Here is a 15353-nt window from a genome sequence, read left to right on the forward strand (position 1 = left end):
ATTGTTCTGTTTTGTTTCTTTGGATTTTGCCAAAGAAAGAGGAATTATGTGCTTTCGATAAAATAAAGCTTAATAGGGCCAGGAGGTGTTTTTCCTTATTTTCCTAACAATCACCATTATAACAATTATGCCCCATCAAGTCAATTCCAACTTTCAGCAACTCTTTCCAGGGTTTTCTTGGTGAAGAGTACTCAGAAATGGTTTACCATTCACAACTTGGTGTGTGTGTGTGCCTTGCCTAAGACCACACAGCCTGGTTCTTTTCTGGGAGGGAGGAATCAAATTCCCAACCTCTGACTCTGCAGCAAGATATCAAACTCACTGAACCATCCGGTCAGTCTACCATTATATTAATGTATAGATTTTGGTTGCTTCACTCTAGTTACAGTTCTGTTTCTAACACACATAACTCTCTAACAGTGGAGGGGATGATAGACGTGCAAAAAACAATAACTTGGTGATAAGGATCATGACATCTGAAAGTTACAAGTTGGAGTTCCTTTGATGGCTTCTGTGGTTTCAGAAAACAAGATGTTATCCTGAGCCATAATTTTTGTTAACGTATTGCTGTTTAATATACCATCCACAAAAGCCACACATTCTTACACTACCACTTGCCTTGTTCTTCTGCGGTTAAGATTTAGAGGCAAAAAAACAAATGTTCTCTAAATGTTTGGAATTTCTCCGCGCCCCCCCCACCTGCCTTCCTCACTGCTCCTCTCTGTGTCACATAATCATCAGCTTTAGAGGGTTTTGCAGCCTTCTATATCTGTTTTTGGGGGGACATGAAGGCTTCAGTGGAGATGTGAAACAAGCTGTTCCCAGTTTCTCTGGAATTTACTCCTTCAGGAATGGAAATCCATAGTTGGATATTCCTCAGTGTTTGCCATGAGGGAAGCTTGTCCGACATCTATCTTTACATCTGTACCTTTAATCTACTCTTACCTTTAGAGCATTCATGCTTAGGTTGTTCTATATTGTCAAGTCTCCTGTGATTTATGTTAAACCTAGGAATTAATTACCTCCAAAGGTCCTACCATGAACAGCTCTGCTGAATTCTTCCAAAGCAAAGGCCCTGGCTTCTTTGATTGAATCAATTAATCTCATGTGCGTTCATCTTCTTTTCCTACTGCCTTCCGCTTTTCGTAGCATTTTTGTCTTCTCATTACAGTATATTCTCAAGTATGATAGTCTCAGTTCAATCTTTCTAGCCTCTGGTGGACATTCAGGCTTCATTTGATCTTTCTGCCACTCCATGATATTCATATTCACATTTATAAACCAATACTACACATGTTTGCCTGGAACTGTCTCATCAATTTCACCTCCTACCAAACATGATTAGATGTCTAGTGTCTATTATATGTACCCATGATTCACATGGGGTGGATCATTTCTCAAGCATCCATCACTGCTAACCGGACTCCTACAAATGTTTGCGAAATATTAAGATACTATGCAGTATTGTATAACAACATTTTCAAAGGAACATTAATTTTACTAGTAGTTTTAGAAGAGGTAGCCATGTTAGCCTGTCCTATCAGGCAAAATAAAAAAATAAAGAAGACAAAAACATTGTGACACCTTAAAGACTAACTGCTATATTTTAATGTGAGTTGTATACTAGTATATTTCTCAAGATATGTTTGAGGAAGTAGATTTTAATCACACTGATGGTGCAATTACGTTGATATATAATGCAGAAAACACTCTGGAATTGGGATGGACTGCTCCTCATTATTTTCCATGGACCACACAACAGAAAAGTGAATGCAAATGAGTTTGGACTCTCCCCCCATACCAGTAGTTTTGTCCACCACTACTGGGGCTTCTGCTTTTATTTTTTATTTATTTATTTATTTATTTTTGGAAAGCAAATCCATTCACAGTAGCTCAGGCACTCTGATTGTTTGAACTGATACAGAAAAGTGTGTGCAGGGGTGCTGGTGGTTGGTTGGAAGGGGATCGCCTTCAAGCACCTTTCCCCTTGCCTTTTGCCTCACGAGGAGGGAGAGCCAGAGCCAGCTTCACCCTATTTACTCATTCTTCACTGCAGCCAGAGACCTGGGTCACTCAACTGGGATGTAATACCCACCCTTTTGTCTATTTTTCAAGCAAAGGCTCTGGCTATGGCAGAGTGATGTTGCTTGCATGGCAGGAGGAAGACAATTGTGCTGCATCTGGGGGGAGGGAACAATGTTAAAACATTGAGGGGGGGGAAAGGAGGAAATTGCTATGTGGCCCTTGTTTACAGCTTGTTAAGGTAGTTATCCTGTAGCCATGTCCTCTGCAAATCTCCTGGATAGCTAGAGGAGAGCTCTATTAACAAGCTCCAAACAAGGCTGTTTGGCATTTTCTTCTTCTTCTTATCTCTCTCTCTTCTATGTGGCCAGTTAAAGTGAACTTACCAAGGGAAACCTAACTTCCCAGGTGCCACTTCACAGCAGATCAATTCTAATTTTTCTTGCTCTCTAGTTGGAGCCTGACATAAATCTCCTTGTTTTCAAGGTAGCATAAACTTTTTTGTTTTCATTTTTGTCATAAACCGCCTCAGAATGCCTTTATAAAAGGTTCCAAATCTAATTTCCACAAACATCAGAGGAGTGGGAAGAGGCGTAAATGTCTCCAGAAGTCTTATGTATCCATAATTACTAACTCTCACAAAAATAATTAACCATGACTGAGCTGAAAGTCTTTTGCAAATACAGCCGACAGTACTTACAGATTTCTACTATGAGCCAAGGGGGCAAAAAAAGGAAGGAGGAAAAATAAATACCTCACAAGGAACACCCCAAGGTAGACATGGGCAGAACTGTGCAGCTGTGTCAGGAGAATAGTAACAGGATTCCACATACCATTTGCATGAGTAACCTAAGGTATTTCTTTAGATGAGGGAAGTGATGACGAATATTAATATTCAACTCAAATACTTCATCCAAAGCCACTTAGTGTTTAAACTTTATCTACATATCTTCCTTCTCTCAGGATTCATGGCCTTTTCCAATCAAGGGATAGTATGAGCAAGCGTACCTGTGCACACAAGCACACGTCTTGCTGGGAGGGCACAGAATGAGTACTCTCCACCTCTCCCCTACTGGTCCAGATGCAGAAGTGGATAAAAATAACAATATGAATGCAATGGTGGTGGATCACCACACCGGGGAAAGAAAACTTCATGTAGGCTGTAGGACCAGATTGTACATTTCTGGTTTAAAGCAGAAACTGTTTACATAATAAGTCGATCTGGTTATCTCCTGCATAAACAATGGTCGCACGATTGCAACAACTGAATACACGTGAGCAATACTTTTGAAACTATTTTAAAAAAATAAATCCCTTCCCGTTCCCCACCCTACCCCCATGTCCAGCACCATTTTTCTGGAATGGGGACTCGAGTTGCGATACTCGCTGTCAAGTTGGACTTAAGTCACACCAGCGACTCAACTTGGACTTGACTTTGGAAGGGGGGTGAGTTCTAATGACTTGAGCTTGATTCAAAACTCAGAACCTACCCACCCCTCCCATTTTTTCTGAGGGGAAAAGCTTGTTTTTTTGTAGGTTCTAAAAGGGTTCATCAGATTATACACAAACTAGACAAGATGACCTGCATGAGGCCAAGAAAAGAAAAAAGAAAACAGATACCAGTCCACTGAAGAGATGGGACCAGAAGGAATAGTTTTCCCCACAGCACTTCCAAGCTACCTGAAAATCTCCTCTGGATGGTTTTTCAGTTCTCCAGAGCAGATTTTGAAGGTGCACAGAGGGTTTGCTGGGGAAGGTAACTGCCTGCATCTGGTTCCACTAAAAGAACTGCTTCCATCAGTGATCAACACAGCTGGATCCAGGCCAAAGATTCCTAGACCGCAATGGTGCCAAAGAAGCAAACATGCAAATAAACCCTAGAAACTAAATTCCTTGGGGCCAGCTTTGCTCTTTATACAAAGTTAAGTGGCGTCTTCAAGTAACAGATGCTGAGCGAGTGGCAGTGAGGTACCGGAAGAGACTGCTACAGATGTTATACATCCTGCTCCACATATCCTGGGTGACTTCATTGTCCTCAGGTATATGTGGAGGATATGGTCACATGATTAATGCTGTAGTTAAGATTCAATTCTTACTATATGTGAAAAATAATATGGTATTTTATCGTTCACCTGAAGCAGAAAAGCACCTTGGGCAGCCTTGATGATCCTATTTAATAACATGCAAATTAGTCCTAATGAAGCATCAGTTGATTGACTGCATTTGTTATCTATCAGTGCTGGTCCATTAAGACAGGCACCACCTCCTCACTCATAGTTTTTCTTCATTAGGACCAACTCATTAGCAAATCCAAATCTAAATTAAGTTTGTCACATATGGAAAAGCAGGAAGCAGTATCAACATATGACATGTTGTCAGAGTGTAAACTCAGAATTTCCCATTATGCAGGCTGAACACAATATTTGCCACATCCTCTGTTGCAGGAGGGGAAATGTTTAATTATGAGGAACTTCTGATTGAAAATTTAGGAGAAGAACAGTTTTTGCATTTTTCACCTCATTGGAGATAAATGAATGAAGAAAAGGCACACCCACAACCAAAAGAAAGTTTTAACAAATACGTTACCCAGGTGGCTCACCTCTTTCCGAAATAGCCTTCATGACAGCTGTGACATATGCATCTGAATCATCGTCATAAGTGAGCTGTTCCCACTGAGGCCAGTCTTTGAAGAACTTTTCATAAGTCTCCGTTTCTGAGACACCACAGAAAAACTTCACCACTTTGTGTGGTGGCTGAAGAACATCCTGCAGACTCTGAAGGACAGCTGGGATATAGAAGTTCTCCACTAGTTCAGGTGACAGTAAAACAATGATACACTTGCTGCTCTTAAAGAGGTCCAAGTCCCCAGTGGAAACGGCAGTTCCATTCTCCACTAGATAGCTCTGGACTTCTTGGCATGGGTGGAAGAGGCTCTGCAGATAATGGCACCATTCACCAGTGTCTTTCCCATGCACAATCAGCACATCACAAGCACTGGAGTGTTCTTCTGCAGAGGAATAGAATAAGACAGAGATGTTTCATAAATTGAATATTATGATGCAGCATCTGAGTTGTCAGGCTTGGCAACAGAACAGAATCAACAGAATAAGGATAACATCCTGACCAGGTGAAAATAATTTCAAATCTTGTCAAATCAAACTTTTATTAAAGTATGTATCATTGTTAGTACTACAGTATTTCACTATTTAATGCATAATGTTAATCAATGCATTGATTAATCCTAGGATCAGCTTTCCTAGGGTTAATCAACACCTGCACTTCAAATATTTATCAGCTTCCTCATCAGCAGTGCAAACAGGGTGCAATATGGCATACCTATGCTGCAGAAATGCTACTGAGGTCAACACACACATAGGCATCCTTCAGTCTCGAGAGACCATGGTAACATGCTCTGTATCGAGAAGTGTCCTCTCCAGAGCATGAAGCCTGGGTAAAGTAATATGGAGGATAGGCTGTTACCCAAGCAGCAAATCCCCCCTCTCCACGTTGCTGAAATGGTCCAATGGAAAGGCAAGAGCCAATAAAACTGGTTCCAGCAACATCGCAGGAGTTGGCAGAATGACACGAGCTGCCTTCAGGACTCCAGCTCCGGATTTTGCCTCTAGGTTAACTCCTGAAGCCTTTTCCATGAGTGGATATAGCCACAAGACAGTGGAGGTTTGAAATTGGAGTTTTCCTTCTCCTCGAGTTCAACATTAGTCATCAAATGGGAAAAGAGAACTGCCAACGCAGACACCACCCCTAGCTTGTGTGCCGCACATAGCAATGGTCTCTCCTTGACCCTGCTGCACCTTGACCTGCTATCCCACCCACCCATCCAGTGACTTGTGAGATCTCTGTTCAGAAATGCCAATTTAAGACCTACACAGCATCTTGAAGCAGTGGCTCCCAATGAAGCACACTGCTATCCCCTTTTGTGGGAAAAGTAGATGGGTCTGTGCTTTATTGCATCTTGTGCTCCTTGACACAAGGACTCCCACTCTTGATGCTCTGCCTGACAGAAGAGTGAAGGAAACATGGAAAGAATAGGATAACATTGAGAGAGTCCAGCCACAATCAGCATTTCTTCAACTTTCCTTGTACCCATGGTCCTGGTGCTGCATCCTTGTGTCCACATGATGCAAGGCTGTAGCTAGTGTTAACACAGTCAATGTGGAACCTGTTGCTTTTCAGTGTCTTTTAAGTGCCACCCTCAACAGTGGTGTATTTTTGTTGCACTTTGTTCTAATTTGCTCTTGTGTAGGATCTGCTCATGTGAACCCTAATATTACAGTGATAAGTGATGATCATTCACTTTGTGGGGTTGCGTGATTTGATTATGTTTTCTTACAGATGTTTTTCTGCTGGATAATCTCCATTCCTCCATGCCTTAACACTACTTCTGTTTACTTTTCCTGGGAAGTTAGTTTTTTTTCTTGAGTTGTAGGTGTATTTCTTAATGTTACCATGTTTGCACCACAGTGAAAAAGCCAAGCCCCAAAATAAGAAAAATACATGAAAACATGAAGGCTTGAAAATGGGGGGCAGGGGGGCGGAGGGCAGTAAAAACAAGGAGGAAAGGGAGAAGAGAGTGAAGGTAGCAGGAAGAGGATGGAGAAGAAGTCAAATGGTCCTGTGTACTATTTGCTACTGTTAATTTTTCAAATTAATGATATCTCTTCTGCGCATGGCACAAAACTGGAAACTAAAAACTGACGCACAAACCTGAAGGTTTCAGAATAGGGAAGGAGCAGAGTGTGAAGATGGATGGAGTGTTTATGTACGAGAAGGGGTATGGGGCAGTCATCTTAAGGTCATCCTCAACACAGCAGGTCTTTTAGGAGAAAGAGAGAAGAATATAGGACCATAATCTTAACAGAAGGACAGAGAAAGAAAGGTATGCCTCAGCCTCTGGTTCTTGCCCGCTCTGGCTCCATCCCCTGGTTGTTATGTGTCCCCCAATACACATACTGCCCCTGAAGGAATGTAGCCATTAATGGGAAAACATCCCTCCCTTCCAGTCCAGCAGGGTTTTTTCTACTCACTGTATTTTTTTTTTTTTTTTTTTGCATTCAGTGTATTTTATTCCACAGCTGTTATCTTTTGTGGTGCTGAAAGAAGGGCAGGTTGCTCTAAGTTGTCTCCATCCTAGCAGCAAGGTTTTTTTTTCTAAGTAGAAGTAAATACAACAATTCTCTCAGTACTAGAATGAATGGGATGCAACAAGATCTATTAAGGTCCTATCGTTTTGCTCAAATTGTTCCAATGTACATTTCTTCAGAGTATGTGAAACACCAAAGAAACTCGACACAGAAGCCTCCCTCAATTTCTGATAGTAAAATATTTGAACTCTGCCTTTTGCTAGTAATATAATAATAGTAATCAGGTGCCCTCAAGTCAATTGTGACTTATGGAGACCATTTTCAGGGTTTTCAAGGTAGACATTAATCAGAAGTAGTTTACCATTCCATTCTTCTTGACAGCAAACAACTACTAATAATATACCAGGCAATTAGCATTTTTTTTATCAACCATTATGAGATCAGCCTTGCAAAACCAGGAAGTTCTTTCATTTCCTCATTTTTTTTTTGTTGAGCTGTTCTTTGATCCCCTTTATGCTCAAAAGCAATCTTGGCATAAAATACTGACAGTTCACAGATTAACTCTCTCACATGCTTTGAGATTTCTGGGAAGCTGGACAAGAAGGTACAGCATGAATCATACTTTCAGCCCAGCAGCTGACGTCTTCCTGCTGAATCTGCTATAGTCTACTGAGACCTGGCATTCAAGATATGTTGAACACACCTAAGACTTCACAAACATTCATTTGTTTCCACCTTATTGGGATTTGGAAAGTTTGTGCTCTTGGAGTACAACTTCAGCTCCATCCTTGAAACTGAACTCTAGGAACACAAGAAGATGAACTCTAAAAGCAAGGTCTGGAAATGTAGATGCTGTCTGCGGTGGGAACTCTAGGATGTAAAATTTATGGAAGCATGCCACTAGAGGAGCCCCACTGACTGACTTAGTCAATATGTATGAAACTCCAATTTATTCAGTGGGTCTACTCTACTTTGGCCATCTCATGAGAAGAGAAGACTCCCTGGAAAAGACCCTGATGTTGGGAAATCGTGAGGGCAAGAGGAGAAAGGGGACGACAGAGGATGAGATGATTGGACAGTGTCATCAAAGCTAGCAACGTGGATTTGACCCAAGTCCAGGAGGCAGTGGAAGACAGGAGGGCCTGGCGTGCTCTGGTCCATGGGGTCACGAAGAGTCAGGCACGACTAAACGACTAAACAACAACAACTCTACTTGAGACTACATATTGGATTGGGGCATCTAAATTGCGGTCTAAAAAGGGAACTTTCCTAAGCTCTACTTATTACAGATGAGATGGAGCAGGGAACTACAGCTACTAATAAACATTTTATCAAGACCTCTCAGCTTTCTCTTCTACAGGAAACCACACTTCCTAAAAGACCTTCATGGGCGCTAGGAGAAAACAGCTCACTGAACTGAAGAATGGGGTTTGAAAGCTCTTCAGGCTTCAGATAGCAGGGCATGCCTAGGTCTGCCTAGCATTAGACCACAGATAGCCACTCCACTCCATCTACAAGACACTAAGGGATTACACTGTATCTCCCATCAATTTACAAAAGCTCACACCCTGTAATCACAGTCAGTCAACACAGATGTTTCTGAAGATTAGAATCTTTGCCACAAAACTTATATCCCTCGTGGAAGGAGACTTAACAGCAGGCTTGCATTAGCCTTTTGCAGATAGAAATGGCAGCATGGATTTGGAAGTCAGTCTTCTTCAGTAACAGTTTGATAGTCCAATATCATTAAGAAACAGAAGAACCATTTGCAGGGCCCAGTGATAAAGTAAAAATAGCTTGGACTGTGAACAACTACTCCATTTATTTCTACAGAAGAAGATGCTATAATGATACATGCAACTGGGAAGGAAATGACAGCAGACAGACTTAGTAATAAATTATGGAAACCGCACAACCAATGCAAAGACAATGCAAAAATGCAGCCCCCTCTCCCCACTTATCTCCCTTAGTGTGCTGGACCACAGAAATCACTAGAGGTTGTGATAGGTAATTGTTTCAGGAAGGATATACGAAAGAGATTGCATGGCAGTGTCTCACTAGCTAGCATAGCAGGGGCTGTCAGCACAAGATGGTTATTGTATGTATGTACCTGCAGCCAAAGTGCTGCTTATACCTTGCAGCCAAAGTCATATCAGATTGTAATGTTCACCACATCGAATTAACCTCCCACGTGCTCTTTGGATTGGCTCTCAAATGTCCCTTATAGTTACCACAAGACCAGAATAAACTACAGATAACATAGTTCTCTTACAATGAGCCAGCAATCCTATTATGTGTCCCCTGTGGCTTTTCAGGACCCCTAACTCTCATAAGCTGCCTCGCTTGCCTACTCCTTTCCTGCCAGCAATGCTGTGCCCAGCCTGGCCCTCTCTGTGCAATTCTGCCATTGTTCTATTTGCGTATCTCTTACTGCTCAATGCCAGGTAGCCACAATGCGTTTCTGTACACAGGAACATCAGCCTGCCTTTGCCATAGGCAGCAAAATGTCTCAGGCTGTTCCTGCCCACCCGAATTCAGTGAAGAACCCCTCCATATCAGCTGATGGGGGATGCGTGAAGTGCAAGTTGGACAGCCAGAAGTGGGGAGCGTGCCTTCCCTCCTTTTTTGAAATGACTCTTTGAAAGCTGTTCCTTGTTGAGTAGGTCTCCGCAAGCAAAAGTAACTCCCAGTGAAAGAAAAATGGCTTTAAAGAAAAAGGTTTCAGGAAGAAAATCACACATGAGGAAGCAACAGTTCCTCCCGCACACCTGTCCTTGTGGTACTTTCAGTCTCCTGTCACTCATCCCCTTCACGCAGCAGGATCCTAGTTTGATTATGTTGCACCGTGTTTGGCTTAAAAGATGTTCAGCAAATGGTGACACTTTTGTTCCCCATACAGCTGGAATTGTTTATTGTACAAATGTTCCAGACCATCACACCAGTTCAGCTCAACTTAGCCCAGAAAACTACAGAGTTGCTTGTGCAGTTGCAAGCCCATTTGCAGCTGTCATGTTGTCACCAGCTAAAGTCCTATGCACATATTTGGGCTTTGGACTAGATCATGCAACACATGGGTCACACACAAACCATGTGTGGGTCATTTTTATGCCCCAAAGGCTCCCTCAACTCTTGTCACTGAAATGTGGCAAGTCACCCTGCCACATTTTGTTGGCAAGCTGCTAGTACCCATTAGAGCAAGAACAAAAGGCTTCAAGTTAGACACTGTTGCAATGCTGCTGGCAGTGGTACACAATGGTCTCTAGTCCCATTCCAAACATTGTGTTATAACAATTGCTGGATCTGGCTTATGGCAACTTTTTCCCCCTATGTATATAGTATTCAGAAGCAATTTACCATTCCATTCTTCTCGGCGGTCCTCTGGGATCAGCTTTCCTAGGGTTATTCAGGCTAGTTCTCCTTCTGGGAGACACAGTGGGATACTGGATTCCCAACTATGGCTAATCCAACTCAGTGAGATATACTCCCAATAAAGTTATTCTGAGGGAAATTCCTATCCTTAGTCCAGTCAGTACTCCAAAAAGTACAGAAAGTGTTAGGTGAACAAAAGCCAATCTACATCTGATAGCAGAGATCTATAATTAGATCTCCTGAGACCTTTTACTTATTTCAGAACAATTGTATGGTCTGCCGACTTGATGTACAAGCAGTTCTATAAGCAGGAGTATTGATAAAGGGCTAAAACACCCTCATTAATTTAGCCCTCTACCTTTGTTCTCAGTTAAGAGAAAGAGATGTAGAGATCTCGAGAGTTCATAGGCAATTTTTATTAGGTTAACGAGGGAGGGGGGAAATGCTAGCAAACTCTTTAGATCTCTACATTTTTGAATTTGAGAATAAGCAACAAAGTGCAAGAGTGGAGGGAGGAAAAATATCTGCCTTGATGTGAAGCCATGTTGTTTGCATGATGCCCCTCTGAGATGAAACAGAGAAAGGTGTGCAGATGTTATTTGAGGGTTTTAATATTAGCCTACAGGAATACCAGAACTAGCAGATGAAACATAGAGATGTTTAATCCTCCAGTTCTCAAAATATAAATCCATCTGTGAACTCAGAAATATTGCCATCCCAGGAAAGTGCACAGGTCCTTTACTGGCGGGAAAAAAGAGCAACTGGGAAGACTTTATATTTACAATAATTAAGATAATTTTGCTTGGCAAACTGGGTAAAAAAAGTAAATAGAGGCAAATATCAATAGAAGCTACATTTATGTAATGAACAGAAGGATCTGAGGTAGCTCACACTCAACCTGTTGGAGTACAGTCATGTTTTAGTGCTGTGTTGTTGTTTAGTCATTAAGTCATGTCTGACTCTTTGTGACCCCATGGACAAGAGCAAGCCAGGCCCTCCTGTCTTCCACTGCCTCCCAGAGTTTGGTCAAGTGCTGTGTTACTTTACACTGTAAACATGAGCTGCCATAATACATCTGATGCACTGAATGCCAAGATCTGCAAGTAATGCATTATGAAAAAATGCATTCATCTGTGTTGCAGTTCATCTCTTTGCAGATGTGGGTAATGTGAGTGTTCTGCTCACGTGAGGACAATTCATGTGGTTTCCCATAAGAGATGTGCATGAGTTCCCTTTTACACATTACCCGTCTCAGAAGCACACACATAAAAAGGGAAGAGAAACCCAATTGTGCTTTCTTGTTAGACTGCAATCCTTAGCAGATTAGTTTCATTTGATCATGGTGATTTTAGTAGCAGCTAAACCTGCACAGGGTATGGCTGAATTTTTTGTTGTGTTAATATGTGATACCACTCCTGTCACACAAAATACCGCTCTGCTTACATCTGGGTACAGCAGGAAGAGCTACAAACATATCTAGTGAATTTCCAAAGAGGTTACAGTCAGCACGAAAGCACTGCAAGTGATGCAATCAGAGGGCTCTGGCAAATGCTGCTGAGCTTAATTGCTTCCTACAAACATTTCTAACAGTGGGTTTCACCCAATCTGTACACCCAGACAAGAAAGGGCGCCAAACTGCTGATTTGGAGCTGTAAAGATTATTCAGAACCCTCACTGGGACTACAATGTAATAAATGCAGCTGCCTAACCTTTAGTACACTGCATATATATGGCAATCCACACAAGATATATAGAAAATCCAGAACTGGGGGGTTAATCCTAAACACCCTTACCTATGAGTAAGCCCAACCAAACTAAATTGGACTAACTTTTGAGTAGATATGTACAAGAACATGCTGCATAATTGCAATTCAATTCAGATTAAGCCCTACTAAGATTCGTGGGATGTAAACTTCCGATTGACATCTGAATAAATATACTTAGAATCAAAGTTGTACAATTACAGTCCTGTGTGGAAGCAAGCACCACGGACTCCGCTGGTTCCAATGACAACAGGCACACCTGACTACGCAAAGAAAGCCACACAGAACATAGTAACTTGCCTTTGGGTAGACAAGAACCACATCAGAATGCAAGACTAAAATCCTGAACACTGGATAGGATCTGATTCCAAATGAATACAATGGGATTTATTTTTGAACAGCCGTGCACTGTATCAAGATGGAAGTTGTGTGGATTAATTGATTTTTGAGTTACAAAAGGCTGTAGCCTTTCACACTCTAGTACTGTATCTGAAACCTGAGTGAAATAGCTACCCGTCCGGTGGTGGGTTCAGTTGTCCCACGAGGGCAAATAAACCAGGGAATCGGATCCCTCAGAAAGATACTATGAAGTGAGGGGAAATGCCCTTGTAGACTTAGTCCGGAGTTTCTGTCCGGGGGGGCATTTTGACTAGGCAGGTGGCAGGGCAAAAGAAAATTTGGAAGCCCATCCAAGCTTTTCCGGGCGTCCGTCGGAACTTCTGGAGCTGATAACACGTTTCTTCCCTAAGGGAACATTACAGAGGTCACTTCCAGTCCGAGCCTAGTCGTGTCCTGCTCAGGAATCATCCCTATTAAACTGAGTGAGATTTACTCCCAGCTCAGATACATATGCATACAGGTCAGAAGCCTTCGCTGGTCACATATTAACCCGCAAGAGTTGCTCCTCGCACGAGAGATAGAGGGGTGATGAAACAGCCATGTTAGGGAGGTAAAAGAAGCCTAGGAGACAGACGCTGAGTACTAATTAATGAAGTAATAATAAGGAAGAGGAAGAGCACTTCTGCAGCCTGAGCCCCTCTTCACACGGCGGGCCTCCCCAGCTCGGGGGGGAGGGTCCCCAGCGCCCCTCTCGGCTCTTACCTGGAGCCTCCGCCATGCCCGACGCCCTGCCGCTGAGCTGGACCGCCTGCCGGCCAGCAGGGGAAACCGACGGCGCGGGCCCGCCCTCCTCCGCAGACGACCCGCTTCGCCCCCTCGGCGCCGCGGGACAGGCCGCCCGGCGGAAGCGCTCCCCCAGGAGCCCAGCTGCCCAGTTTCGACGGCGGCGACGAAAGCTTGCGGAGGGCGGGCGATCACTTCCTTCCGCGCTCCTCCACTTTCCCCTCTCCCGTCTAAAAGTGGCCTTGACCGCGACAATTGCGACAGGCAAAAGTGAAGCGCTTCGCCGGAGTCCACCGGGGCCGGGGGTGGGGAAGGGAGGGGAACCAGCCCTCTGCCCAGCGATCCGTCCAGTCTCCGGATGGCTGGAGTCCGGACGGACAGGTCACTGCTTCCCTCCAGAAGCTCTTGTACAGACCAAGCCACCGTGCAGGTGATTTTTACAAGTCATCAGGCAGGAAGCAGCCTTTTCCCTTAGTATTGCCCCCTCAAGCAGTTGTAGGTTCTTCCTCAATGAACACATACCAGGCATACAGGCAGATCTGTTTCTTCCGCTGATCCCTATCGCCAACGCTACTTGCCTTGCTTCCTTCCCATCATTTAGTGTCATTTGTTCCTCATCACGGGACAATAGTTCAGTTTAGGTTGGCGGGATGATCAGCTAAATTTGAAATCCGAATTGGGCTGGTGGTTAGTCCCTTACAGCTTATTCCTTACACAAGTAGGGTTCATTGAGTTCAGTGGGACTAGCAGTGTAATCCTGACCTGTGTAACATTTTTTAAGCCCCACTGAATTCAGTGGAATTTGTTCCCATTCTCAAATACAATATTCCAGTCAGATGAGCTTGCATAGGATCGGAGGCTTATGTTATCCTGAATAAAATTTTGTGATCTAGGATTACATTTCTCAGCTAATATGATGAGTGGTTAGTAATTAAGATTTAGGAGAGGGGAATTCCTAAGGAGAACAGGAATGCAAGTTAGAGTAAGAAGGACTTGACTTTGTCACTATAATTACACCCCTACACGTTTACATTTCTTCTAATCTGTCATAACCTTGTGCCATCTAATGTGTTGGACTTTAGGTTCCATGATTTCTTCTACCCATTTGTGAAGGTTCGAGTGTAACTTCGGGCTGATTGGACACAAATACAGGATGCTCCGTTTTTTGAAAAACAACTGGGATTTATTGGAACATCAAATAAAGAAGTATCCACGATAAACTTTTCTTTGTTCTTTTCTCTCGTCGCCAACGGGTCAAACGAGGGTGTCCATAAATCTTGTAGGAAGGGGTTATAACTTGGATCATACCAGGGTCCTTTGGTGAAAGGGTTGGTCTCACTCTGGTCTTTATTGTCTATGTCCACCTCAATCAAGGGTAGTGTCTCTTCATCTCCCCCCTCATGGTCAAAGGGGTCGGTTCCCTCTGCATAGGGGTCCCAAGGTCCTGTAAATACCTCCTCCGGCGAGCCTCCTCCAGACGCCATGCTCGTCTTTCACGTTCTTCCCTTTCCACCACCTCCTTTTCCTCCCTTAAGCGTCTCCATCACTCTCTGGCTTCGGATTTCCCCCAATAAGACAGTTTGGGAGGCAACCCCCTTCTTCTCCTATAATCAGCCTCCTCCTGAGGCATTCTCACTTTCTTGCACCTCCCTGCCCAGGGATCCTCGACCCATATCAGTTCCCAGCCACCCGGTATGGTGTCCCGTTCCCCTTTTATATCCCCATGTCCCGCCTCTACAAACGGTTGCTCCTTCACCCTTGTTCCCACCTTTTCTAGTCCTGTCTGAGTGGCCACCGAGAGTCTCTCAAAACCCCATTCCAATTCACGGGTGTCTACTCTCTGGTGCCTGACCTCTGTTTGGGTCTCCTTTTCTTTCTTAAAGGAGGATGACACTCCGGCGAGCGCTTCTATAGCCTCACCTCAGGTCTCACACCATTCACCAAGTTAGCTTGGATGGCACCACATCACAGAGGA

General features: G+C 43.4%; 1 protein-coding gene across 2 annotated transcripts in view; it reads right to left on the minus strand.

The window, feature by feature from the left end:
• The window catches only part of PIK3AP1 (phosphoinositide-3-kinase adaptor protein 1), a 49743-nt gene extending 34644 nt beyond the window's left edge, over positions 1 to 15099 (minus strand). The window contains exons 1-2 of one of the 2 annotated variants that reach the window (XM_072994942.2): positions 13901 to 15099; positions 4622 to 5029 (exon numbers count right to left, since the gene is read on the minus strand). In XM_072994942.2, the coding sequence (XP_072851043.2) occupies positions 4622 to 5029; positions 13901 to 13985 (493 nt within the window). In that variant the 5' untranslated portion in view covers positions 13986 to 15099. Of the gene's footprint in view, positions 1 to 4621; positions 5030 to 13357; positions 13738 to 13900 lie in introns of those variants that run through there. The other variant, XM_020791162.3, reaches the window with a different exon arrangement.
• Between the last annotated feature and the right edge of the window lie 254 nt (positions 15100 to 15353).

This window comes from Pogona vitticeps, chromosome 3 (genome assembly GCF_051106095.1).
Source record: "Pogona vitticeps strain Pit_001003342236 chromosome 3, PviZW2.1, whole genome shotgun sequence".
Classification (NCBI taxonomy): domain Eukaryota; kingdom Metazoa; phylum Chordata; class Lepidosauria; order Squamata; family Agamidae; genus Pogona; species Pogona vitticeps.